This window comes from Vombatus ursinus, unplaced genomic scaffold, assembly GCF_900497805.2.
Source record: "Vombatus ursinus unplaced genomic scaffold, bare-nosed wombat genome assembly UNPS02015089.1, whole genome shotgun sequence".
NCBI lineage: Eukaryota > Metazoa > Chordata > Mammalia > Diprotodontia > Vombatidae > Vombatus > Vombatus ursinus.
In genome coordinates, this window is record NW_020954867.1 from 5542293 (window position 1) to 5569470 (window position 27178).

Consider the following 27178-nt stretch of genomic DNA (forward strand, 5'->3'; position numbering starts at 1 on the left):
TTTTGTTGGGCAGGTGGTTCTTGGTTGTAATTCTAGCTCCTTTGCCTTCCAGAATATCGTATGTCTAGCCTTCCAGTCCTTTAATGTAGAAGTTCCTAAATCTTGTGTTATCCTAACTGTCACTCCACAACACTTGAATTGTTTCTGCTTTCAATATTTTCTCCTTGACCTGGGAATTTGATTTATAATATTCCTGAGAGTTTTCATTGTGGGATCTCTTTCAGGAGATGATTGGTGGATTTTTTCAGTTTCTGTATTATCACCTGGTTCTAGAATAACAGGGCAGTTTTCCTTGATAATTTTTTGAAATATCATGTCTAGGCTCTTTTTTTTTTTTTTTTGATCATGGCTTTCAGGTAGCCCAGTAATTTCTAAATGATCTGTCTTTGATCTGTTTTCTTATCAGTTGTTTTTCAAGTGAAATATTTCATGTTTTCTTCTATTTTTCCATTCTTTTGATTTTGTTTTATTGCTTCATGATGTCCCGTGGAGTCATTAACTTCCACTTGTTTACTTCTAAATTTTAAGTAATTATTGAGTATTTGTACCTCCTTTTTTATTTGGCCAACTCTACTTTTTAAGGAATTCTTTCTTCAGTGATTTTTTTGTACTTTTCTTCTCCATTTGGCCAATTCTGCTTTTTATTGGGTTCTTCTCTTCAGTGGATTTTTGTGCCTCTTTTTACTATTTGGCCTATTCTATTTTTTAAGGTGCTATTTTCTTTAGTATTTTCTGTGCCTCCTTTGCCAAGCTGTTGACTCTTTTCATGATTTTCTTTTATCACTGTCATTTCTTTTCCCAACTTTTCCTCTGCCTCACTGATTTTTAAAACCCTTTTTGAGCTCTTCCAGGAATTCTTTTCTTGGACCTGATTGCAGTTCACATATATCTTTCAGGCTTTGGGTGTAACAGTTTTGACTTTGTTGTCTTCTTCTGAGTTTGTGTTTTGATCATTCCCTGTTACCATAGTAATTTTCTCTGGTCTGGATCTTTTTTGTTGTTTGCTCATTTTTCTAGCCTATTTCTTAACTTTTACCTTTATATTAAAGCTTTTCTTGGGGTGAAGGTGGCACTGTCCCAAGCTTTAGGTTTTTTCTGTAGTTGTTTTCAGAGGTAGTTCTGGGGGTATATAAGCTTTCAGTTCTTTCAAGGTGGTGTGATCTAAGGAGATGTGTGTTTACTATTCTCCTGGCCTGTGCTCTGGTCTGTGGATGATGAGCACAAACACTCTTTTTTTGCCCTAGAACTGTGACCAGGGTCCACACTCCTCTACAGCCACAAGCTCTTGTGTGCTAGTTTTCCTCCTTGCACTAGGACTGCAACCTGGATCCAAGTATGGGTAATGCAACAGATTCTTTACACCCAGTGCCAGCAACGGGATCATTGTAATCTCCTTCTGACAAGTTGTCTGGTGACCTTACTATCTGTGGGTTGAGAGCTCCAGAAGCAGCCACTGCTGCCACTGATTTAGTTGACCCCAAGGCCTGCTGCTGGTTTGCTAGGGCGAGGCCTGTGCTGGGGCAGCCTGCACTAGAGTTGCTTCACTGTCATCTCAGTATGATAGACCTTTCCTGCTGACTTTCTAAGTTGTCTTGGGCTGGAAAATTGTTTCAACCCTTCCTTTTGTGGATTCTGCTTCTCTAGAATTTGTTTTGAGTTGTTATTTAAAGTTATTTGGAGGGGAATTTGGGAGAGCTTAGGCAAGTCCCTGACTTTTTTGTACTATCTTGGCTCCATCTTTCATTCGTTCTTCTAAACCTATTATGTCTCCTCACAACATCCTATCCCTTTGCCTTTCTTTTCCTACTTGGTCGGCATTGCTCTCACCTCACTTTTCTTGACAGTATTAATCTTTAAATTGACCTGTTTTACCTATATACTTATCCACTACCTTTGAATCTCTCCCCTATTGCTCCTTTTATGTTGCCCACCTTCAACCCTGGATTGTACTTAAAATTAACTTCCTTTGTACCTATTCCTCCTCTGCTGGAGAAAGTTATGCAATTATGCTTACTGGATCTTCCACAGACTCATTTAATCTTATCTCAAATGGGTCCTCACTGTTGCACTATAGTCCTTTTCTTTTTTTTAGATTGTATCTCTGTTCTCTCCATCTTCTCTTAGCTTCTTTGTTGTATCTGTGTCCTCTTCCATTCTTCCCTTAGATTCTATGTTGCTGCCTTCTCAGTCAATTAGTAAGCATTTGTAAGCATCTCTTGTATACCAGTCACTGTGCTAGTTGCTTGAGGAGTATGACCAATAGCAAATATTATGAAAAATGTGCTAGAGAAATTACTCCCTCTCTGTCCTTACACACCCACACACACACACACACCCACACACACACACACACACACACACACACACAGGTTAAAGATACAACAAACAAGTAAAATATCCATATTTTAGTACAAAAGTCAAAGCTCATTGACAATATATTGAGTTTCTTACTGATGGAGGATGCATTTAGGTGCTAGGAATATTGTAGTAATTGTCAGTATTTGAAAGTTAAGTATTAACCTTTTCCCACCATGGAGAGGGTTGATAGAGATTATACATTGCCTTATAAAACAGTAAGAAGTAATGGAGGTGAAAAATAACTCTGTAGAAAATTTGGTGTGAGAAAGAACCAAGATCATCTCAGAAGTATTTATATAGATTAAACTGTTAGGAATACTGCAAATAGATGCAAAATGTGGCATGTAATTTTGTCAACTTTTCTATAGCAATCTATTTTCATCATCATAGAGTAAAACTAGTGCACTTGGACACTTGTACCTGTCTTCAGCATGCTTTACTAGAAGACTTGATGCAGAAGTTGGATGACCAGTTTTTAGCAGTGTTGTAGAGGGGATTTTTTGTCACGTATGATTTAGAGAAGGTAACCTGTGAGGTCCCTTACAATTCTAAAATCCTTTTGTTATTTAATAATTAATTTGGTCAGGGGACATAGAATATAAGTCTACTTCTATACTTAAACCTGTCAAAGAGGAAAAATAATTAATTTAATTTAATTTTTACCACATATTAACTGAAAGAATATTTTGTCCTTGCTAATAGATAAGGAAATATGGACACTTTAATTATTATCTGTACAAGGCATGCTACTGTAGTACAGCTTTTATTTCTGAATAGTTTATAGACAAAATACATTTCTGTTTGAAAGATTTCTCTTTTTTGTGCTTCTTTTTAAAAATTTATTTATTGATTCAGCAGCTATTTATTTAAATGTCAGTAAGTGCAAAGTAACATAGAGGCATTGTTGAGATACCAAGATTCTTAAGATATGATTCCTCTCATCACCTACTTGAGTCTGTGTGTGTAGAAAATAACAGTAGACAGACATTCATAACTATTAATTATACAGTAAAGGTAACTACAGTGGAGGATAAAATAGAATTAATATTTCAAAATTTGCTGAATTATCAACTTGTTGGAGCAAACACAAAAGTCAGAGCCATTAAAAGTATAAAGATGAGAGTATATGGTATATAATTGTTAACAATGACCTGACCTGTTTGAACAGTCATTTTTAGAAAATGGGGAATGAATAAAGGAACAGTTGTTAATATGGAATAGCACCATTTCCTATGGAAATTTGAGTGATATAAAGTAGCTGTTGCAACAGGGAAGCTTAGAATTGGCTCACCCATCAAATACTTGATTTCATTGCCAAGATTTGAAACATGACAGACCAGGGTTTAAAATACAGACTCTAGACTTATTTTGTAAGATGGCAGAAGAAGATAATGATAAGAATTCCTTTATAAAAAGAATGAGAAAATGTTTAGAGAAACCATTGTGTGAGACCCAAATAAGCTTGATTGTTCTAAGAACACTTAAAAATTAAACTAAAAGGTGGACACCAACCTAGAAAATTGGAAAAGATCAACATTTCTGTAGCAAACGAATTTTTTGTACTTAAATTACATTTTCTTTTTATTATGAACTTAATCCTCATCAAATAAGTATATAGTATATGAAATAAACAAGATTGTGAAACTATAAATTTCTCTTAACATATTTTTAAAGTGAATATTAAATTTAACAAGGTAATAAGAGAATTATCTTGTTCATGTCTCTCTGATTTTTTTTTTGTTTTCTTTAACAAATATGGATACTCTTTTTCTTTTTTGTTCTCTCCCATGTCTCACTAACTCATTTTTTAATTAACTAATGACAACCAACAGGACATCAATAACTATTGATGATTATTTTTTTTGATTCTTAAAATTCTTTTGAGTGTGATCTGTGTAATCACTTGAAAGATGCAGAGACTAATAAGGATAGATAATAGGATCAATGTACAGCCATTCATTGATCACTACTCTTTAGTTCTGTTCATTCAGTCACAAATGGTGGTTAAGTTTTTTTTATTGTTCTGATAATTTAGCTGTCCCTTAAGAATTGTAAGGATAATTCAACAGTGGGAAACCTTAGGAATGGTTTGCAACTGGCAGTAGTGAATCTAGTAGAAAAAAATTGGATGTTGGAAGGAATATGTAGGGGACTAGATGTGGAATGGAGAGAGATTGAGTTGACAAACAGTTTAAAAGATTGAGTGTAGAAAATGGGTCAAAACATGTCTAGTCTGCTCTATCAATTAACAGTGCCCCTGATAGAAATAAAAAGAATTGTTGTAGAGACATTTTAAAAATAGAAGAAAACAGAAGTAAGTTCATGAGAGGACACAGACAAGCAGGATAGTGTTGTTTTAATGTGTTAAATTTAACATATACTTTAAAAAGAAGCAAACTGTGTTTAATAGTAATTCCCAGTTTCATATAAATTCCTTTTTTTCCTGTTCTTTGTATATGGAGATAATCATGTGTATTGATTTTTATCAACTTGACAGCAAAAGGAAATTGGAAAAAAAAGTTTCTTCTGTTAAAGTTTCATAGAAATCACAGAATATCAAAGTTGGGAGGAACACATGAGACCATATAGTCTGAGAGTTCTTAACCTTGGGTCCATTAACTTGTTTTAAAAAATATTTTGATAACTATATTTCAAATGCAATTGGTTCTCTTAGGATTTTAGTATTATGTATTATTTTTTATGTACTTAAAAATATTATTTTGAGAAAAGGTCCATAATCGTTACCAGACTGCCAAAGGGAGTCCATAATACAAAATACCTTGACCTAGTCTAACACATATAAGAATTTCCTCTACAACATCTCTAGCAAGTGCTTATCCAGCCTTCACTTGAAGATATATAATAACCTCAAGTTGATGCATTATGCATTTAGTTAGCTCTAATTTGTTAGGAAGATTCTTCTCACATAAAGCCTAGATATGCCTCTGTAACTGACCTATTTCTGTGATCTGGACCCAAGCAAAATAAATCTAATTTTTCTTCTGCAGAATAGCCTTTCAAATACTTGAAGCCTATTGTCAGACCCCCTTTAAAATTTTTCTCTTTGTCAAGTAATGGATGAAAGTTGTGGAGAGGCAGATTTCAGGATAATGTGAGAAAAAAACTTTCTAAGAATTGAACCTGTCTCACACTGAATTAAGCTGTCTTAGGAAGTAATGAGCTTTCCTTCACTGGAGATTTTTAAAAAAAGCTGGATATCCTTCTGTTGAAGAAATAATAAAGGATATACTTGTTAAGGAACAGGTTAGGTTCTGAGGTACCTTTCAGCTTTGAGATGCTGTGATGGTGAGAAAATCAGCAATAAATATTTATTAAAATCTTGTTTGAAAAAAAGTTTATTTTCTTCATTTTAGTAAATATTTAATTGTTGGTGACAATGAAATATTGTAGTTTTCTGATGACAGTCCATATGAGCTAAGTAATGAAATTAGGATATGCATTTCAGGAGTTTAAAAAAAAAACCGTAAGCACATTTTTGCAAATTTGAAAATAATATATTGCTTAGTCGTTTCATTTTCATGAAAAAACTCAATTTTTTCTCCATAGAGCTTGTCAAAACACAATAGAAGCAACATTGGAACAGAAGGTGGACCACCTCCTTTTGTACCTTTTGGACAGGTAATTAAACTTGTACCTTAAAAGATGAATTTTAATCTGGGAAAATTATTTTTATTGTTCAAACTATATATTTATGAAATTGTCACAGAAACTGTTCATTAATGAAATTATTAAGCAGGCAGAAGAATTTAATAATTGTTCCTTATTTCTTTGCAAAAATAGCATCATGGAGGAGGAAGCTATTTGTGTTGCTGTATGTCACTGACATACAGATAAATTGTCTTGGTAAAGGTCCACAAATAAAAATCAACTTATAGTCAATTTAGTTAATTTTCAGAGAAGCAACACTTTAAAAATTAAGAGTAGGAAGCAAATTTTCATAATAAATGACCGCCCAAAATTCAATATGATTGAATAAATTGTGACATTAGTGTAATAGTATGTTATTCCTTAAAAATGAAACATGAAGAATACAGGGAAATATGGAAAGACAGAACGACATGGTCTGAAAAAGGCAGAATGTAGGACAATACCTTCATTGGTTATGGCTATATTAAAAAACAAACAAATACTCCCTCATTCTTCCTCACCCCCCCCAAAAAAAACAACAACCCACTTTATAAGTTAATCAGTTGTTTCAGTTGTGTCCAACTCTGTGACTCCATTTGGATTTTTCTTGGCAAAGATACTAGAGTGGTTTACCATTTCCTTCCCCAGCTCATTTTACAGATGAATAAACTAAGGCAAACAAAGTTAAGTGACTTACCTAGGGTCATACAGCTAGTAAATGTCTGAGGCCAGATTTGAACTTGAGAAGATGAATTTTCCTGATTCCAAGCCCAGTGCTCTATCCACTGTGCCACCTAACTGCCCTACTTTATAAGTACCTTGATAGAAAAGATATTTAAAGATGAGAGCACCAAAAAGATTGTAATATTTTAAAAAAGTTTATGCATGTCAATGAAAATGCTTTTTAAAGTTTTGTTTAGGGTTTTCTCTAATTTTAAAATTTAAAACTTATTTTAAAAATATGTCATCTAAATTATTATCATTTATAATAAAAACCATTTTTTAGAAAAGGACATTTATAAAGAAGAATACTCTTCCAGGTATACCCATAAGTCCTTATTTTTACATCTTCCACATCTTTCCATCCTGACCCCCTTGTACATTTGATATGAAATTTGAAGTTTCTTTCCTCCTATTTTCCTAATTGACTGAAACTGCTGCTCTGCTGTCCCATGTATAATATCATAATTTATCATAAATTAAGTCTCATCACAACTGACTTCAACAGTGTTGGACAAACTTAGCACTGAACAAGCCTCATAGGTTCAGCCGCTTTCCCCTGACCTCTTTGGTGCCCTGCGTATCATTTCCACTGTCATTCTCCTTCCCCCTCTCCCTCAATTTAATTCTGGGAAATCTGTCCAGCATCTGATCTTCCTTCTCAAAAGGAAATCCAGACAAGGTTATGAGGATCTTTATTTTGCTATCAGAAGTCTCTTTCAGATATCTGTACATATGGCTCTTAACTTTTGTGGAGTAGGACAGTCACCCAATTATATGAAACTTAGACTAGCATGGGAGGAAATAAAATTAAGACCAAATGTTTCTTATCTTGGAATTAAAGCTATGCATTAAGTATTACTATTTGGATAAAGTTAAGAACTATAATTATTGTTAAATTTATTTTCAACAGTGATAAACACTAATAAACTAAAAGGGATATAGTGGAATTTTATAATGCATGTTCAGAAATTCTGACTTTTTATGAGTTATAGGAAAGCAAAAAGATTGGCCAAATGGGTAGTCAGTTGCTGTTGTGCAAAACCTAAACAGCTATTCCAAATGTGCATTACTACTTTTGTAATCACTTCAAATTAGGAAAAGGATTTTTTTCTTATTTTTTTTAATGATTAAAACAATGTGAACAAATCTAATAATTCATATTTTTAAATGGCAATAATCTGTTTGAAAATCCTCCTCCCAATATTATCACGAGTCCTCATGTAAATTACTTTTTATTTATAATCAACAATTGTCTTTATTCAAATTTTAAAAATTCTGACATTTGTGTTTGACTTTTTTTGGATTATGAAGTATAATAAAATAATAACCTAAATAAAAATGAAATAATATTGAAAGTGCATTCTTATTGTTGTATTTCAGCTTAATAAACTTTGCTTAAATAATTTGAAAAAAGATATTCATATATGATGCTTGTGTAACTGGAATATGTTTACTTCCTTAGAAATATGCTATATTTTGTGGCTTTTGTCTTTGAGAGACTTGAAACTTTTTATTTAGGGCAGTAGATTTTATTATTCCTGTTTTGCAGGTAATTTATAGTTGATGTACTACAAAATATCGTGAAATTTTTATTTCCTTTAGGAGTGCTTGTTATATATACTAGTCTCTGTTGTATGGAACTATTTAACAGAAGCTTACCAGTTAGGGGTGGAATTTAACATTTTAACTTACAATTCTTTTGTTATACTGGGAATCGTTTACAGAGGAGTTATGGAAGAATATGTCAGTCAGTTCATCAGCAAGTATTTATTAAGTTCCTGCTATGTGCCAGGTGCTGAGGATGCAACTACAAAGAATAAAAAATCCCTACTTAAGGAGCTTGCATTCTAATGTGGGAGATAACAAGTACGTGTGTGAACACACACACACACACACACACACACACACACACACACAGCATAAATATAAAGTGAATATATACAAACATATACAAATTATTTAAATACTAGATAATTTGAGAGAAAGGACACTAACAGTTGAGGATATCAGGAAAGCTTCATGCAGAAAATGGTGCTTTAGAGCTGTGTGTTAAAGGAACAGATAGATAAATATTACACAGGAAGACAAGACGTGAATGAATTTTGATCTCCACCTGTTGGTGGAAGGAAATATCCACACAAGGAAGATAACAGATCCATCGAAGGGTTGAAAATAACTGTCAGTGTAATGTTGCAGTGAAACTTTTTGCAAATCTTTTTCTCTTAGTTGTACAATGCATTCACTAATTATTCTTGAATAATAATTTCTTTGAAATCTAGAACTTTGTCAGATAATTACCCTAAATAAAATTAGGCACCTTAACAGAGTGACTTTATAAATATTTCCATTATTAACTGAAAGTGATTTTGCTGTTCAATGGCATGATTCATCAAGTGTATTTTGACTTAATAGGATCATAGGAACATTGATTTAGAGATAAAAGGGACCATAGAAGTTATCAAGTTCAACCTTCTCATTTTATATGTAAGGAAACTAAAGCCGGGAGAAGTTATGACTTGCCCAGTTATATAGCTAATAATATCATTTTATCTTATTATCAGTTTAATCTCTTTTTAAAAAAATTGTCCAATTTTAAGTTCATGAGGTAGAGCTGCCATTTTGTGGGTTCTGTTATTAGAAGTTAAGCTGATATTTCTTTAAGAATGAAAATATGAAAGAAACTGTAATATAAATTGGACATCTTGTGTTAAACAATAATTTGGTTTTATATATGTTCCATATCAATAGAAGTGTGTGTCTCATGTCCAAGTGGATAGCAGAGAACTTGATCGGAGAAAAACATTGCAAGTGACAGCTCCTGCCAAACCTCCAGGTGATAATGATGAATTTGAAAAGCAGAGAACAGCTGCTATTGCAGAAGTTTCAAAGAGCAAAGAGGTAGGAAACAGTAATTTAAATATTTGTGTGTGTATTACATATACATGTGAATATATATGTATCCATGCCTTCTTATGTGCATGTATATGTGTTCATAATGTGTATAAACATTATGTATATATAATGTGTGTATAACATGTTTACATATTAAACATACACAATGCATATAATGTATATACACATATACATATACACACTCTTAATTATATTTTTTTTTACCGTATAGTCTAATTCTCATCCCATAAAGTTAAAATACAGTGATTGGGGAAAGAGGTCAATCATTATCCATTAGATACTTTACGTACAACAAATGCTCTTTTGCTTCATGTCCACTTGATTCAAAGGCTAAGGAAACTAGGGGGTAAGAAGTGAAAATTATAAGTAGATAACATCTGTAAAATGGGGATAGTAATAGATCCTCCCTCACAGGATTATTGTGAGGATCAAATGAGTTAACATATGTAAAGCCATCTGCCAATTTAAAGCACTATATAAATGCTAACTATTATTATTAATATAATATTAGTTGTCTATGGCTATGTAAGGCTACTATAATACCTTAACCCCTACTGAAAGATAACCAGAGCTAGTCACAGTTTTTACTCCAAGCAGATAATGGAGTTATGTTGATACAGGAAATGAAAACGTTGTTGGCAAAAATGGTTATCTCAGCGCCTTACAACTTTAAAGTAGAGTTAGTACTATCAATGACAAGAGAACATAAGGAAATGACTTCTTGTGTTTATGCTTCCCTTCTTCTACCACACATACTTGGCCCTTTGCATTTTCAGCTTCAACATTCTAGTAAAAATAACTACAGGTACAATTTATTTAGTATTTCTGTTTATTGTATGTAGTTCTAAGGTTTACCAAGCACTCTAAGACAACAGCCCCAGGAGGTCTAGATAGGAAGCATGTTATCCCTATTTCACATAAAAGCTATCTGACACTGGTAGTAAAAATAAAAGCAAATCATACAAGCATCCTATCTGCCTGAAATAGGTCAGTTTGACTATGCTAGATTCTGAGATTTGGACATGGTTAGGTAGACAGGAAGTGGTAATGGATATTCAGAAGTATAGCTAAGATCTGGGCCTGAGATTTACTCTGGCCATATTGAAGTTCATGTCTTCCTGAGAAGGGAAGAGGTAATCATGTATTCTTTCTTTTGACAGACATTTATTAAATACATACTCTGTTCCAGGCAGTGTTAGACACTTGGTATTCAAAGACAAAAACAAAATACTTCCTGCTGCTGAGAAGCTGATGTTCTATTGGGGAAACAACGTGCACATGCAAAACCAAAAACAAAAAAACAGAAAAAGTAATTTCTGGAGTACGGGCACTAATAGCTGGGGGATGGGAGGGAGATGAGGACAAATTTCCTGTAGGAGGTAATACTTGAGCTCATCTTTGAAAGAAACTAGAGATTTTAAGAGGCAGAGGCAGGAGGCCTATTTAGAGTAGTAGAGGCTTTGCCTATCTCTTTCCAAGTTTTTTTCATTTTGGAATCAAGTGACAGTGCAATCATTCTGAGGTATGGCAGGGAATTCTGTATACTCCCTCCTCTAAACACTTGGGATGCTTACTCTCAGATTTGTCTCTTGGAGATGGGTCTAGAAGGCTTCTGGTAATAGGATTTTGATCTGGGAACCTGAAAACCTATCCTTTATCAATGGTATCCAATCCTTTATCAGTAGTAACAATTGTTAACTTTTATTGTTAAAGCCCTTAACTTCCAAAATCCATCCCAGTGGAAAGGCATTTCCCTTGACAAAGGTTGAGGAACAACTATTCATTGAAATTTTCTCTATAGTCTTGCTTTTTAGTAGTTAATTTAGCAATATTTATTCAACATTTATTGTGTGCAACAAATGAAGAGAAGACCATAATACTGGTAATGACTTAGTATTTAAGTTGACTTTTTTTCATTGCTGAATTGAATAGTGTTGGAAAAACTATTTGATTTTGAAATCTGTGAAATTAAAATGATTTGTGTTTAAAATGAGATGTTTCATAAATATTGCTGCATTTAATACAAAGAAGAAATTATTTTCTAGTCTTAGCTCACTAAGAATAGAAATTCCTGTAACTTATAATTGATTGTTTACATCTTGATCAGAAGAATGTTGATATCGACATATGTTGGTTAATCTTGACTTTAACTTGTAAAATTCAAGGTTTCATTTTTAATAAGTCCTAATTACCTGTAATGAAACTTAATCCATCTGGCATAATTAACAGTTAACTTTCCTTTTGAAATTGAATTGTAAACAGAGGATAATTCTTGAATTTATTTCTTCCCAATTGCTTGGCTTTCTGTCTTTAGCTATGAAAATATATGCATTATAGTATCTCAGTGATCAGAAAACTGTTCTTTATTTCTCACTTCCTTCTAAAAAGTTTAGTCCCATGGACCTTGCTTCCTCTTAAGTAACCCTATCCAAGCATATGGTTAATCTACAAAAAATATTATGTTGGGTTTTTTCTGTCATGAATAATCATATTACTTTTCCTAAGTAAAGTGACCTTGATTATTAGTTTTAATGCATTTAATTTACTGTCACATGGGTTTTAATTAGAGAACTTTCTTGGAGGTTTTAATATTTTTGCTTAAATTTTGTGAGCTAGCAATTCTATTAAAAATTGTGGGCTTTTGATTTTAGCAGTTAAAAGTTTATTCTGATCTGGAATAAAATTTTAAGTTGTGGGTTTTTAAAAATTACATAGAGCATTATCCACCTATTTCTACATCATCTGCTCCTACCTCTTTTATGACCATTATCTATGCTTTAGTATTATCTTTAAATTTTTTTCTTTCTTTGCTCCATCTGATTAAAAATAATTATCTCTATTGTTTTCTGCTCCCAGATCTGTTGGATATTTTCTTATTGGGGGACAAAAGGGAATTTAAAATTAAGGAGTAATTTTAAAAATGTATATAAATTATTTACTTGGAAATGTAAACTGATTACAGTATATAGAGTATAAAATATTAGACATGTAATAGATATGTATACTATTCTTGGGTACGTATCATTCATTTTTTAACTAATGCTTTTTATATTCCATAATATCTCAATGTTTTTGATTACATAAACAATGAAATAAGATATACAAGGTTAAATAAGAACATATTTCTTGAGTAAAACTAATGAAATTAGAATGCATTTGTGTACTGCCCATATGAATTTATTCAGCTATTGAAGTTCAGTTTATATACACTATAAAATTTAAAACTTGGCATTATTTGTAAATGTTAAAATGTTTAAGAAATTTTTTCTTAAAGTACCTAATCTGCATAATTTATGGGTTATTTTATTTTTTCTTCTTTATTGTTTTGCATTTACATTTCTTTTAGTGATTTGCCTGAGAGTAGCACATAAAAGTTAAAATTATATAACATCAAAAAAAATAACTCTAATGTGGATTTAAGAAGAGAAAGACTTTTGCCTAGTTAATTACTTTTTTAAAATAGACATTAACATTTTACTTCTCTGTGTAAAATAGAACCATAGAAATTTACCTACTACAGATTTATTGAATTCTTTATAATATAATTACTTAATCTTTAGAGCCATTTTCATAAAATGTTCACTTACATCTCATTTGTTTCCTTTTTTTTCCCCCCTTATCTACAGACCAAGACATTTGGAGGAGGTGGTGGTAATGCTAGAAGTAATCTCAACATAAGTACGGGAGGGAGTCGAAACAGGGAAGTTTTCCAGAAAGAAAAGATAACAAAACCTGAAGGAAAATATGAAGGTGTCTATCGAGAGCTGGTAAGGCAGAAGAAACAAAAAACTTGAATGTCTTTTGCTTTACAGGTAGATAAGAGCATTAAAAAATAAGTTTCATGTAATTTTCTAAATGATTTTTTTCTCTTTATACACACCTGTAATTACTTTATTAATGGCAGTATTCAGAACATAATGGTCATATACTGCTATAACTCCCAAAAATTTTATTAAAAGATTACTGAAAATTTAACAAATACAAGTTAATCAGTTTCTTTGAAAAATAATTTATTAGATATCTTTTTTTAAGTAGCATTTCTTTTGTCTCAGTAATATAATTGTGAAACTAATTGATAAAGTATTTTTCAAGTTCTTGTACTTCTAAGTACAGCAGGACAGGAACTGTATCAGCAATTTTATTGTTATAGGGAACACCTAAGTAAGAAAATCCCCTCTACTAATGCAGGTTGGTACCATAAGTAGAACTGCAAAACTATTCTTGTAGAATGTGGGACTTCAGTTGACAGTTGAAAAATGTCAGGGAAGTAAGAGGTAGAGATGAGGTGAGGGAGAATTCCAGACATAAGGGACAGCATGGCATTCCTGGGAGTTTACATTGTGAATCTCCTTCAGGCAGTGATTAGTGGATTCTTTCAGTTTCTATTTTGCCCTCTGGTTCTAGAGTATCAGGGCAGTTTTCCTTGATAATTTTTTGAAGTATGATGTCTAGGCTGTTTTTGATCATGGATTTCAGGTAGTCTAATAATTTTTTTTATTAATTTATTTTGATTTATCAGCAATCACTTCCATAAGCTTTTGAGTTTTAAATTTTTCTCCCCCTTCCTTCTCACTTCCCTTCCCAAAACAGCACACAATCTGATATAGGCTGTACATATACATTCCTATTAAACATATTTTCACATTAGTCATGTTGTAAGGAAGAATTAGAACCAATAAAAGGAACCACAAGAAAGAGGAAACAAAACAAAACAGAAGAAAAAGAGCAAATAGTATGCTTAGATGTGCGTTCAAACTCAATAGTTCTTTCTTTGGATGTGGATATCATTTTCCATCTTGAGACTCTTGATGTCTTAGATCCTTGCATTGCTGAGAAGGGCTAAATCTATTAAAGACAGTTGTCCTATAATGTGGCTAATACTGTGTATAACATTCTCTTGATTCTGCTCACTTCACTTGGCATAAGTCCATACAAGTCTTTCCAGGTTTTTCTGAAATCTGCCTGCTCATCATTTCTTATAGCACAATAGTATTCCATTACATTCATATACTACAACTTGTTCAGCCATTCCCCAATTGATGGGCGTCCCCTCAATTTCCAGTTTTTGGCCACCACAAAAAGAGCTGCTATAAATATTTTTGTACATGTGGGTCTTTTTCCCATTTGTATGATCTCTTTGTCAATATAGCCCTAGAAGTGCTATTGCTGGGTCAAAGGGTATGCACATTTTCATAGCTCTTTGGGGATAGTTCCAAATTGCTCTCCAAAATGGTTGGATCATTTCACAGCTCCACCAACAATGATTAGTGTTCCAACTTTCCCACATCTTCTCTAACATTTATCATTTTCCTGTTTTGTCATGTTGGCCAATCTGATAGGTGTGAATGTGGTACCTCAGAGTTGTTTTGATTTGCATTTCTCTAATCAATAGTGATTTAGAGCATTTTTAGAGTGATTATAGATAGCTTTAGCTTATTCATCTGAGAGTACCTGTTCATATCCTCTGACCATTTGTCAATTGGGGAATGACTTGTATTCTTATAAATTTGACTTAGTTCCCTATATATTTTAGAAATGAGGACCTTATCAGAGACACTGGTTGTAAAAATTCTTTCCCAGTTTTCTGCTTCCATCCTAATAATTGGTTGCATTGGCTTTGTTTGTGCAAAAACTTTTCGATTTAATGTAATCAAAATTGTCCATTTTGCATTTCATAATGTTCTCTGTCCTGCTTGGTCATGAATTCTTCTTTTCTCCATAGATCTGACAGGTACACTATTCCTTGCTCTACCAGTTTGCTTATAGTATCAGCCTTTATATCTAAATCATGAACCCATTTTGACTTTATTTTGATATATGGTATGAGATTTTGGTCTGTGCCTAGTTTCTGCCATACTCTTTTATAGTTTTCCCAGCAGTTTTTGTCAAATAGTGAGTTCTTATCCCAGAAGCTGGGGTCTTTGGGTTTATCAAATAGTAGATTACTATAGTCATTGACTACTGTGTCTTGCATACCTAACATAGTCCCTGATCCACCACTCTATTTCTATTTCCAGTAGTTTTGATGATTACTGCTTTATAATAAAATTGAAGATCTGGAATGGCTAGGCCACCTTCCCCTGCATTTCTTTTTATTAGTTCCCTTAATATTCTGGACTTTTTGTTATTCCAAATGAATCTTGTTATTATTCTAGCTCTATAAAATAATTTTTTGGTAGATTGATTGACATGGAATTGAATAAATTAGCTTAGGTAAAATTGGCATTTCTATGTCTAGATGTCTAGGCTGTTTTTGGTCATGGATTTCAGGTAGTCCAATAATTCGTAAATGATCTCTCCTCCATCTGTTTTCCAGGTCAATTGTTTTTCCAATGAAATATTTTACATTTTCTTCAACTTTTTCATTATTTTGATTTTGTTTTATTGTTTTTTGGTGTCTGATGGAGTCATCAGCTTTCATTTGCCTGATTCTAATTTTTAAGGTATTACTTTCTTCAGTGAGTTTTTGTAACTTGTTTTCTATTTGGTCAGTTCTATTTCTTAAGGAGTTCTTATCTTGAGTGAATTTTTCTACCTCTTGTCATTTATCCAATTCTGCTTTTGAAAGTGTTCTTATCTTCAGTTGATTTTTGTTCCTCTTTTACCATTTGGTCAATTCTTTTTTTAAAAGGTGTTATTTCCTTCAGTATTTTTTTGTCTTCTTTTACCAAGACTATCTTTTCATAATTTTCCTTCAACGCAGTCATTTCTTTTTCCAATTTTTCTTTTATCTTTCTTAATTGATTTAAAAAATCCTTTTTAAGATACTATACAGTATTGCACATGTATAACCTATATCTGGTTGCTTACCTCATAAGGAAGCAGGGAGGAGGGGGATAGAATTTGGAGCTCAAAACATTAAAAAAAGTTAAAAATTATTTTAACATGTAATTTGAGAAAACTAAAATGTATTTTTTAAAAATCCTTTTTGTGTTCTGGGAATTCTTTTGGGGCCTGTGACCAATTCACATTTTTCTTTGAAGCTTTGCATGTAGCTACTTTGGCATTTTTGGTCTTCTGGGTTTGTGTCTTGGTCTTTCCTGTCTTCGTAGTACTTTCTATGGTCAGATTCTTTTTTGTTGTTTGTTCATTTTTCCAGCCTATTTCTTGACTCTTAAATTTATTTTACAATTGGGCTCTGCTCTCAAGTTAGAGGGGCCACTGTCATAAGTTTCAGGCTTTTCTTCCTGTTATTTTCAGAGCTATTTCTGGAGATCTGTAGGTTTTCTGTTCTTCTAATGTGGTTATAATCACTGCTCTCCTGGCTCTCTCTGGTCTTTACCCAGGAAGGAACCTTGTTCCTCTGTAGCCACTAGCACTAGCACTCCTTCTGACCCTGGGACTGGACCAGCTTCCCTCACTCCTACAGTCACAATTGTTATTGCTCAACTCTCTCGGAATTGAGATTAGGATCCCTACTCTTCTGTCGGTGACCACAAGCATTCCTCTTCTCCCTGGAACTAATCTAAGCCCTTGTTCCTCTCCAGCTGCAAATATTATCATGCTTTTTGTTCCTGGGACTGTGACCTGGAACTGTGTATGGGCAGTGCTACAGGGTCCTGAATACAGTGCCAGCAAAGGATCCCCTGCAATTTCCTTTCAACCATTTGTCTGCTACCACCACGGACTATGGGCTGAGATTTCCAGAACCTGCTTCTGTGGCCAATGCAGCCACCCCCAAGGCTTGGAGTTGCCTGCATTGTGCATCTGTGGCCCGCCACCACACTGGTGAGATAGGCCTTTCCTGCTGACCTCCAGGTTGTCTTGGGTGGAACCTTTTGTTGGTTCTGCAGCTCCAGAAATTGATTTGAGGCATTATTTTAGGGTTGTTTAGCGGGGAATTTGAGAGGGCTTGGCTCTTGGTTTTGTACTGTACTATCTTAGCTTCACCTCCTTCCTTAAAGACATTCTTTAGGAATATTTATCTAAAAACACAAACAAAAAAATCCCAGTTTGAATTGAAAAAAAAAAACTTATTTGGAATTTTAATGTTATTTTTAGGGTATTACCTTCCTAATTTATGGGAAAGTAGCTAATACTCAATGCTGTAATGATTAAGAACATAGCTTTCTACACACTTCTCTTTTGATAAGATAATTTTTCTTAGGCTTTGAGCCTACTATGTAAACATGTAAAACTATGGAAACAGGTAGAAATAATTTAAATTTAAGCATTGAATGGATACAGCCTTCATTTATCTTTACCTGTAAATACAAAGTTTACCACTGACCATTCAGATAGCAAGTCTGCTGCCCTACACCATTAGTAAAAAAAACACCTAATTTATCAAAAAAATTTTTTTTTAGTGGAAATGTAGGTATCTTAATTATCTGGGAAATCACTCCTTTTTTTCTTTCAAAAAAATTGAAGACTTTTTTTTTTTAAGTTTATGTAAGCTATACAATGTGTTACTGTAAGAACTCATTTCAATCCAGTGAACATTAAGCATTGTGTTATGTGGTAGGGTCCAAAGTTAGACATGATATAGATTACAATATGATATGTGATATATAGGTATGATGTAGATCAGATACGATTTAGAACCTGCTATCAAGAAGCTGTATTCTTTTAAAGTACTATTACAAAATAATTCATAAGTGTATTAGTTGGATAAAAATATTGTTTTCTGTGGTTTGAGAATGGAAATGTAATTGATGACTGACAAAGTAAAGAAGGCTTATTGAAGGAGGTGGTAATTTAGATTTTAAAGAATAGGTAAGAATTCATCAGGCAAAAAACCATAGTGGGGGAGGTGGAAATAGGGAATCACATAAATTGTATCAATAAAAAGATAGCAGTCCAATTCATCTGGAGCATAGATCGTGTGGAGGGGAATAATATGAAATAAGACTACAGAGTTAAAAGTATTACCTGATCATGGAGTGCCTTTGAATTCTAGACATAGAAGTTTGACCTTTACCCAGCGTGCAGTAGGGAGATATTGAAGAATTTTGAATGGAAGTGACTTGATTAGATCTGTGCATGAAGAAGATGAATTTTACAAAAGTGTGAAGGACATTTTAGACTGAGGCAAGCAGAAGTAGGGATATACATTAGGATGATTTTGTAATAATTCAGGTGAATACTAATGAATTTCTGTGCTGAGGTAGTGACTATGGAAGGAGGGAAATGTGAAGGATATTGTGGAGGTATAATTGATAGGACTTAGAACTGAGTATATATAAGCAGTGGAGAGAGAAGAATCACTAATACACCAAGATTTAAAATATGGAGATAGGAAAAATGGAGGTGTTACCAGCAGAAAATCAAGTCAGAGGGGGTGAATCTTTTGGAGATAAGGTCATAAACTCCATTTTGGATTTATTTTATGTTACAGTTAATGTTGCTTAGTCAATTACTGGAGTATTCATCTTGCTTTAAAATGTGAAAGATGTGAATAATTTCATATTTAAAAATTATTTTCTAAGTATATTTCAAACTATTACTTTTTTTTGTAGAACTTCCAACAGTATTACTATCAGAAATGACAACAATTTAAAATAATTTGAGTAACATAGCATGTGTAAAAAAAAAACAAACTTAAAATTTTAAGTTTTCTTTTTGCATATTTCATATAGTATTTATGGTGACAAGTTATTCCTGATTTTTAGTTATTAGACTTAATGAAATATTTGTAGCTTTTACATTTACCAAAGATAGAATTTACTATCGGGTAAGGTTCTTTTGTAATATTCAAGAATTGCAGAGTGAATTTGTATTATAGTTCGTACCTAATTTATTTCACTGATCCAGGTATTCTTTTGAGGCCCTGTAAGGTCTCTCTGTACTTCAGAGATTGTTTAATAGAAGTGCCTACTTGAACTGTTATCAATTAATATTAGTAAGTATTCATGGCACTCAAGAGTCTGGTGAGTTCTAGTCATAAGTGGATTAGGACAACCTTACAAAGCAGCATTAACCTATGGGCCTAGAATCTACAACAGTTAGGCCTAAGAGAAGTCAGTTTGTGGAACTCTTAACATTTTTCTGGAGAAGAAAACAGGAGGCATGTTTTGGGAACATTTTGGGGCATGTGTTATGAGAAGCATTGGAAGTGGTAGTATAAAAGATGAGGGCAGCAAGGTGGTGCAGTGGATAGAGTGCCAGGCCTGGAGTAAAGAAGACTCATCTTCCTGACTTAAAATCTGACCTCAGACACTTACTAGCTGTGTCACCCTAGGCAAATCACTTAACTCCGTTTGCCTCAGTTTCCTCATTTGTTAAATGAGGTGGAGAAAGAAATGGCAAACCACTCCAGTATCTTTACCAAGAAAACCCCAAATAGGGTCAAGAAGAGTCACACATGACTGAAAACAACTACTGAACATCAACAACATAAAAGATGGAACTAATGTTGACTTGGAGGTGTATTTTAGTAGGAGGTGTATCAGGAGCCAGCAAATAACTCCTTTCTTTTCCCTTTTGGGAATGGAGAAGAAAGAGAGAAGAAGACTAAAAATGAGGAGGCGATGCTCCTGTTGTCATTGTTGTAATTTAAGTGTTTGCCAAGTAGAACTCAGGTTATTTGAGCACAGTGAGTAGATAAAAGTAAACTCATGCTGTGAACAAACCTGACTGCTGTTGGTCATTGGTCCCTGTTGTACCTGCTTCATAAAATTAGGATATTATAACATCTATTGGAGGTGTTTTGGAACTAGTTTGTCAGTTGTTGGGTGTGGTGATATCTGAGTGAAATTTCTAACCTGTTTGGGGACAAAAGAAATTCTAAATGATTTATTCTTTGAAACTCCTTAGCTTGAGTGCTTGTATCAAGCTATATATGTCTTGTTTCTTCTATCCTTGTTTTCCCACCTAACTCCCAATCAAAAGCTTCCAGTCCCATTACAGCATTTATTTTCTCCTCAACCTCATCCCTGCTTCATGTTGTGAATAGATAGTGAATTGAACTGATTATACTTAGGGAAATTTCTGTGTAGTCACCATCTGGAGCAACCTTTATGAATTGTTCTTCTTTTGCTCCAGAAATTTTGGAATGACTGTAATAGAGGAATGTGCAATGTGAATCCATAATACAGACTTGAGAAAAATGTCAGAGATTCAGGTGGAATTGATTGCAAGCAAATGTGAAGAAGGACAGAAGAATACAGAACAAAGGAATAATAAAATTTGTTGAGTTATTGCTTCCATATTGCTATGATTGATACACCTCTGTTTCCTGGTGGTATGCTACTATCTATAGGATTATTTCCTTCTTAGGCTGGATGAAGAAGTATAAATGATGGCACATAGATTGTTCATTAAGTAACGTTCTACTCGTTGTCTAAAATATTTTCAAATTAGACATGCTGTCATTTAACATTTACTTTTTTTGTATGAAATTTTTGTTTAGAAAGTTAAGGAAAAAATACCATCTCTCTCTCTCTCTCTCTCTCTCTCTCTCTCTCTCTCTCTCTCTCCTTTTGGTCTTTTGCTTACTATTACGTGAGAGCAAATATTTTATAAATTATTTTCTGTGAATATTTTTTCAGCCTGAAATAGAATTTTTCATTAGATATCAGTGTTAAAGTCATGCCATGCTTTTTTATGGAATTGCAATTCTAATTTATTATTACTTCTTTGTATGTTTTTTTTCATTCTAGGTTGATGAAAAGGCTCTGAAGCACATAACAGAAATGGGTTTCAGTAAAGAAGCGTCCAGGCAGGCCCTTATGGATAATGGCAATAACTTAGAAGCAGCATTAAATGTTCTTCTCAATAGCAATAAGCAGAAACCTGTTTTGGGTCCGCCAATGAGAGGTATTATTTTTATAAAGCAATTTATCAGATCATGCTATTTATTTTTCAGAAGAATATACTGTATTTAAGAAGTTAGAAATTTACTTTTCCTTTCAGTGTCAGAGGATATGTCTTCTTCCTCTTTATCAGTACCCTTGATTTGATCTGTTGGACTGAAATCATCTAATCCTCCTATTAGACTATTTCTCAGGCTTGTAGAACCTCTACAAGAACCCCCTGAGATCAGTAATATGTGAGAGTGATGACTTATTGACCAATTCTACCCAATGGTTTAACAACAACACTACCAGCTACTGTGATAAGTGGTAACTCAATAGGAGGGACTTTCTTGGCCCCAAACTCCCATCATCTGAAGAGGTCATGTGGGTTATTGGCAAGCATTCTAGATTTGAACTTTGGGTTTCAGAATCATTGGCTCTGTGCCTTCACCTCTTTGGGCCCATTGTTCAGTTTGTAAAGAGATGGGATTGGACCTGATGCTCTGAAGGGTCTCTTCCAGCTCTGACTCTATAGCCCGTACATCTTGTGGCCACTAGTAGAAAAGGAATAAAAGGAGAGAGATATATTGGGAAGTAGCAAGGTAAGAACAGAAGAAGAAAAACCCAACAACAATAGAAGATGTAACTTGTTCTCGAGCTTTATCTTTAGCCTTTCCAAGAAAAAAGGCATTGGAAAGAGATCATGATTCTAGGGTCATAGATTCAGAGCTGGAATGGACCTTAGAGGCCAGGTACTTCAACCCCTCCACATCATGATTTACAAGTGAAGAATAGTCCAAGAGTTTAAGTGACTACCCATAGTCACTTAGGTAAGTTGAGAATTGAATCCTGGGTGTTTGACTCTAAAGCTAATATTCTTTCCACTGTACTGTTCTGCCTCTCTTAAGACAGTCTGCCAATCATATGCTTCCCTTTTTATCCTTTTTACTTGTTAGTTATTATCTTCTTTATAACATTAAAAGTTTATACTGAAATTGACCATTTGACTTTATTCATACTTTATTCATCTCTATGGATAGGCTTGAGAAGAAGGGCCACTACTTGACTCACCTTTATTTCACATACTTTCTTGTAATGAGACATTATCCTAACCCACTAGATCCCATCAGCTTTTTCCACAGCCTTTGTCTTATGCGTTATATCCAAATAGGTTAAGTTCCTTTTTTAAAAATAATAATGCACCATCACTTCTCAACTCCTGAAATATCTTGTTCTTAATTTTACTCCATCTCTCATTTAACATCTTAAGTATATTCTTCTTAACTCCTCCCGTCTGCCGTCAAACATACCCACGTTTCTCTTATGGAAAAAAAAAATTGCTCATCCATGCTGCCCATTATAGCTACTGTCTGCTTTCTCTCTTTCCTTTGACTGCCATACTTCTTAAAAGGATTGATCTGCAGTCTCTGTCTTTATTTCCTCCTTACTCATTCCCTTCTTAGTCACTTGTAAATGCTTTCACTTCATTCCATTGAAATCTATCTCTTAAAGCTTCTCAATGACCTTAGATAAGTATATGTTTAGATCTTTTCTCAGTCTTTATTTTTCTTGCTCTCTTTGCAAAACTGACACTTGAGCACTCCCATCATTCTTAAAACTTGCTCTTTCCTTGCCTGACTTCATCTTATTCTATACAAATTTTTCTTTTGTCTCTCTTACTGCTCTTTTTCTGCATCTTCCTCTCTGTTCTTTTCCTCACCCAATCTATGGGATGTCCAGTGGATTTAGTCTTCTTCCTCTTTCTCCTAGCTTTTCTCCTTTAGAAAACTCACCTTGTCTCACCTCAACTTACACAGTCTCAAAAAGGTAAGTTATTTCAGTGTCTGTATGTAATCAGTTGAGTTGACCATGGAAACATTATCAGAACTGGCTTGGGGATGTAAAGACTTTTCTTTGGTATAGGAAATTTCCAGTGAGGAGATTTTCTCTATCAATGCAGATCTGGAGCTGTTCTACAACTTCTAATTTTAGCAGATTGCCTAGGATAATGAGAGAGATTGTATGTGTTAGCTCAGGGTTATAGCCAATTTGGAATAGAAGTCTTTCAGATTTTGAGAGTAGCTCTTTTTCTACTATCCCTCCTCTCAATATGTATTGATGAGGTAAGGGATGTCCTAAAAGCTGATAAGACTGTTGTGACTGCAAAATACCTGGATGTTGATATATTCTTCCATCTTCAGTTTAATGGCAGATTTGTTATTGATGATAATGACTTAACTAGATGAATATATATGATGCTTGGGGAGCCTATGAAGGAGATCTTTTCTCAGGAAAAGATTATACCACAGTGGACTATTCAGCTGTTTATGTTGCCTGTTATTGACAAAATCTTTAGTTTAAGAAGGTCTAAGAGTACTTGTTCAGGTTTTTTATGTAATAGTTTCTCACTCATTGGCCATATCAATTTTCTTTATGGCATCTCTCAGAAGAATGAGAGAAGAATCTCCTGGATATTTTGAAGAACTCTAGCATCTGCTCTGGGTTCATTTTCAGGGATCTGGAGCCAAATAAGCCCACTTATTAAAGGACCAAAGCCTGTGAACACTTTGGCAAAGGCAGCTCCCTGTGGCAGATACCTAGAAAACTTAATGAAAGGCTTTCCCGCTGAATTTATTGGTTTAGGTTACAAAATAGATTTTAAAACTCTGAGGGAAAGGGCCCTTATCCTAATGCCTATTGTCTTCTTTCATATTTTGGTTAGGTATAGATACTCTTGCCTAATGATCTGATTTTAGTTTGGAATGATCATATCTAATGATCTGATTTTTAGTTTAGTTTAGAACAGCAAATTGCACTTTATTCTCTTTCTGTTGTTGCGGTCATCATTATGATGGATATAGTGAGCACAGGTTATTCCTGTAATTGCCTAGAGTTGAGTAGACAGCACTATCCATTAAATGATGCTTTAAGATTAAACATATGTGTCCTACCACCCATCCTCAAATTCTTAACTGCACCATTGACTTTCCCATTAAAAAGAAACATAAAGATGGGGAGAAAAAGATTTTTTTTAAAAATATAAGTAGAGAAGAGCACTGTTTTTCTAAATATCATCTGTGGGGAAAATGTTCCTAGGGAAAAAATGCCTTTCTCAGATACTGAGAATATACTAGATATACTATCTTGCTTATAGACAGCTATCTTGTTTGTAGACTATAGTGGAAGTGATACATTCTCTTAAAACAGTTCAATCTCCTTGACTTTTATATATTTTTCATGATTTAAAAACCATCTTTTTAAAATCTGTAGGCAAAGGAAAAGGCAGGGGACGAGGAAGATGTGAAGATGAAGAGGAATTAGGAAATTCCAGGCCATCTGCACCCAGCACGTTATTTGATTTCTTGGAGTCGAAAATGGGGTCTTTAAACATGGAAGGTAGGTATAATTTAAAATAAAAAATTTCAAAACCATACCTTTTGGGGGATTATTCAAACAAAGATAGTTTAAAGAAATTGATTATATATAATCCATATTCCAGCAGTTTTCATGGATATGTGTGGCCACCCTGCTAGTGAATGATTATTTCTGTACTTTGTTAGGTTGTTCTCCAGAAAGCAAATATAGCCTGTCACTGGGACTCTTGGTCCTTTGTGCTGTTCCAACATGGTAAAACTAAAACCTTTTAGACTTGGCGTCATATTTCACAGAAATAAATTGAGGACATTCCCTGAGTTTTTTCTTCTTCCTTCCTCATCTCACATCACTCAGATATTTTCCCTAATTATCTTCTTCCAACTCCTATCTCACATGAAGAGGTGGCCCTTCTCTTTGTCAAGACAATCCCCTCTATGCCTCCCCTTGCTCTCATCCCCTACCATCTTCCCCAACAGACTACCTCCACTTACTGCCTTCACCCTGTCTCTAATTTTTCAATCTTTTTTTACTGATTCCTTTCCTTCTGCCCATGAACTTCTAGGTCTCCCTCATCCCAAACCTTCACTTGTTTCTACCGTTGTTTCTAGCTGTCACTCTATATCTCTACTTCCCTTTAGCTAAACCCCTTGGGAGGCCCATCTACATGGGTACTTCTGCTTCTCCTTTTGTCACTTCTAAACTCTGCAATTTGGCTTCAAACTTCATCATTCAACTGAAATTTCTTTCTTTAAAGTTATCAGTGATCTCTTAGTTACTTAGTTTGAATGATCATTTCTCATCTTTTTCTATCTCTCTTTAGTCTTTGACACTATTTCCAGATGTTCTCCTCTTTCTAGGTTTTCATGACAGTTTTCTCCCCTGTTTTTCCTACCTGTCTTACTGCTCCTTCTCTGTCTTCTTTGTTTTATCCTCATCCAGGTCACTCCCACTACCTATAGATGTTCCTCATGGCTCCAGAAGAACATTGGTAATATGGAGGTCATCTGCATAGAAATGATAACTGAATCCTTTGTTTAATGATCTCATCAGCTCCAAAGGATTTAGTTATCATCTCTATGTGGATGATTTTCAGATTGCCTGTGCTTCTCCTGTACTTCATTCATACATTCCCAAATGCCTTTTGAACATCTTCAAATGGTTATTCAGTAGGAATTCCAGAGTCAGCATATATCCAAAGCAAAACTCATTAACTACCTCCTGCCCCATCTTCCCTCCCCCAACATACCCCTCTTTTGAAACTTTCTTACTGAAAAAGTCATCACCATCCTCCCATTCTTACAGTCTCACAACCTCAGTGTCATACTCACCTCCTCCTTTAAACTCACCCTACGTATCCAATTTGTTGCCAGATCTGATTTCTGTCTTCACAGAGTCTCTCATATGTACCCTTTACTTACAGAGCACCACCCTAGTATAGGCCCTCATCATCTCAACTGTTGCTCCCCCACCCTTAAATTTCTCTATTTCAGTCCATCTTCCACTCAGCTGCCAAAGTGATTTTTACAAAGCACAAATCTGTCCATGACACAACCCCATCCCCCTCCACCTCACTACCCCACCAAAATCCAGTTGCTCCCTATTACCTCCAGGATCAAGTATAAAGTCATCTGTTTGGCATTGTGTTGTTCCGGGCACATGATGTTCTCCTAACCCCATTAAGGGGCAATCTCCCATGCTTGGAATTCTGTCCTTCCTCTTCCCTTCCTGGCATCTTTCAAGATTCAGCTCCAATTCCACCTTCTGCAGGAATCATTCCTTGGTTATTGTCTTATTGTCCTTTTCTTCCCTCCTTCCCCCCCACCCCCCAACTTCTAATACCTTTCCTCTGAGATTACCTTCCATTTACACTGTATGTATCTTATATGTAGTTATAGTGTCTCCTCCATTAAGAATATAAACTCCTTGAAGGCAGGAGCAATGCTTTTGCCTTTCTTTGTCTCCCCAGCACTTAGCACAGTGCTTGGTACATAGTAAGTATTTAATAAATACTTGTGTGTGTGTGTGTGTGTGTATACACACATACATACATACATATATATATACACCTATATATATGTATGTACCTATGTGTATATATGTATGTATATACCTATGTATATATGTGTATGAATGTATGTCTATACCTGTGTGTGTGTGTGTATATGTATATACCTATGTATGTGTATTAAGTCTTTGAGAATTCAAAATCACCTTCATGACTGTGCATGCTCTTCAAACAAAATTTTTCATTACATAACATAGAAGGATTCTGAAAATTTTATTATCGAGATGCTTTTCTTCATGTGTGGATATTATAAAAATATTTGATTCAACCCCACCCACAGGATGAATTTAGTAAGAAAAAAGGGAGATATTCGTTTACTGTCATTTAAATAAAGTATTAGCTAGATCTTGTTGAAATCACT

At 34.2% G+C, this 27178-nt stretch overlaps 1 protein-coding gene across 3 annotated transcripts in view; it reads left to right on the plus strand.

Annotated features, from left to right (window-relative positions):
• TDRD3 (tudor domain containing 3) overlaps nt 1-27178 on the plus strand; it is a 205222-nt gene that overhangs the window by 87485 nt on the left and 90559 nt on the right. For all 3 annotated transcript variants that reach the window (XM_027846178.1, XM_027846179.1, XM_027846180.1), the window contains 5 exons: nt 5926-5997; nt 9478-9627; nt 13269-13409; nt 21243-21399; nt 24648-24773. In XM_027846178.1, the coding sequence (XP_027701979.1) occupies nt 5926-5997; nt 9478-9627; nt 13269-13409; nt 21243-21399; nt 24648-24773 (646 nt within the window). The remainder of the gene's footprint in view (nt 1-5925; nt 5998-9477; nt 9628-13268; nt 13410-21242; nt 21400-24647; nt 24774-27178) is intronic.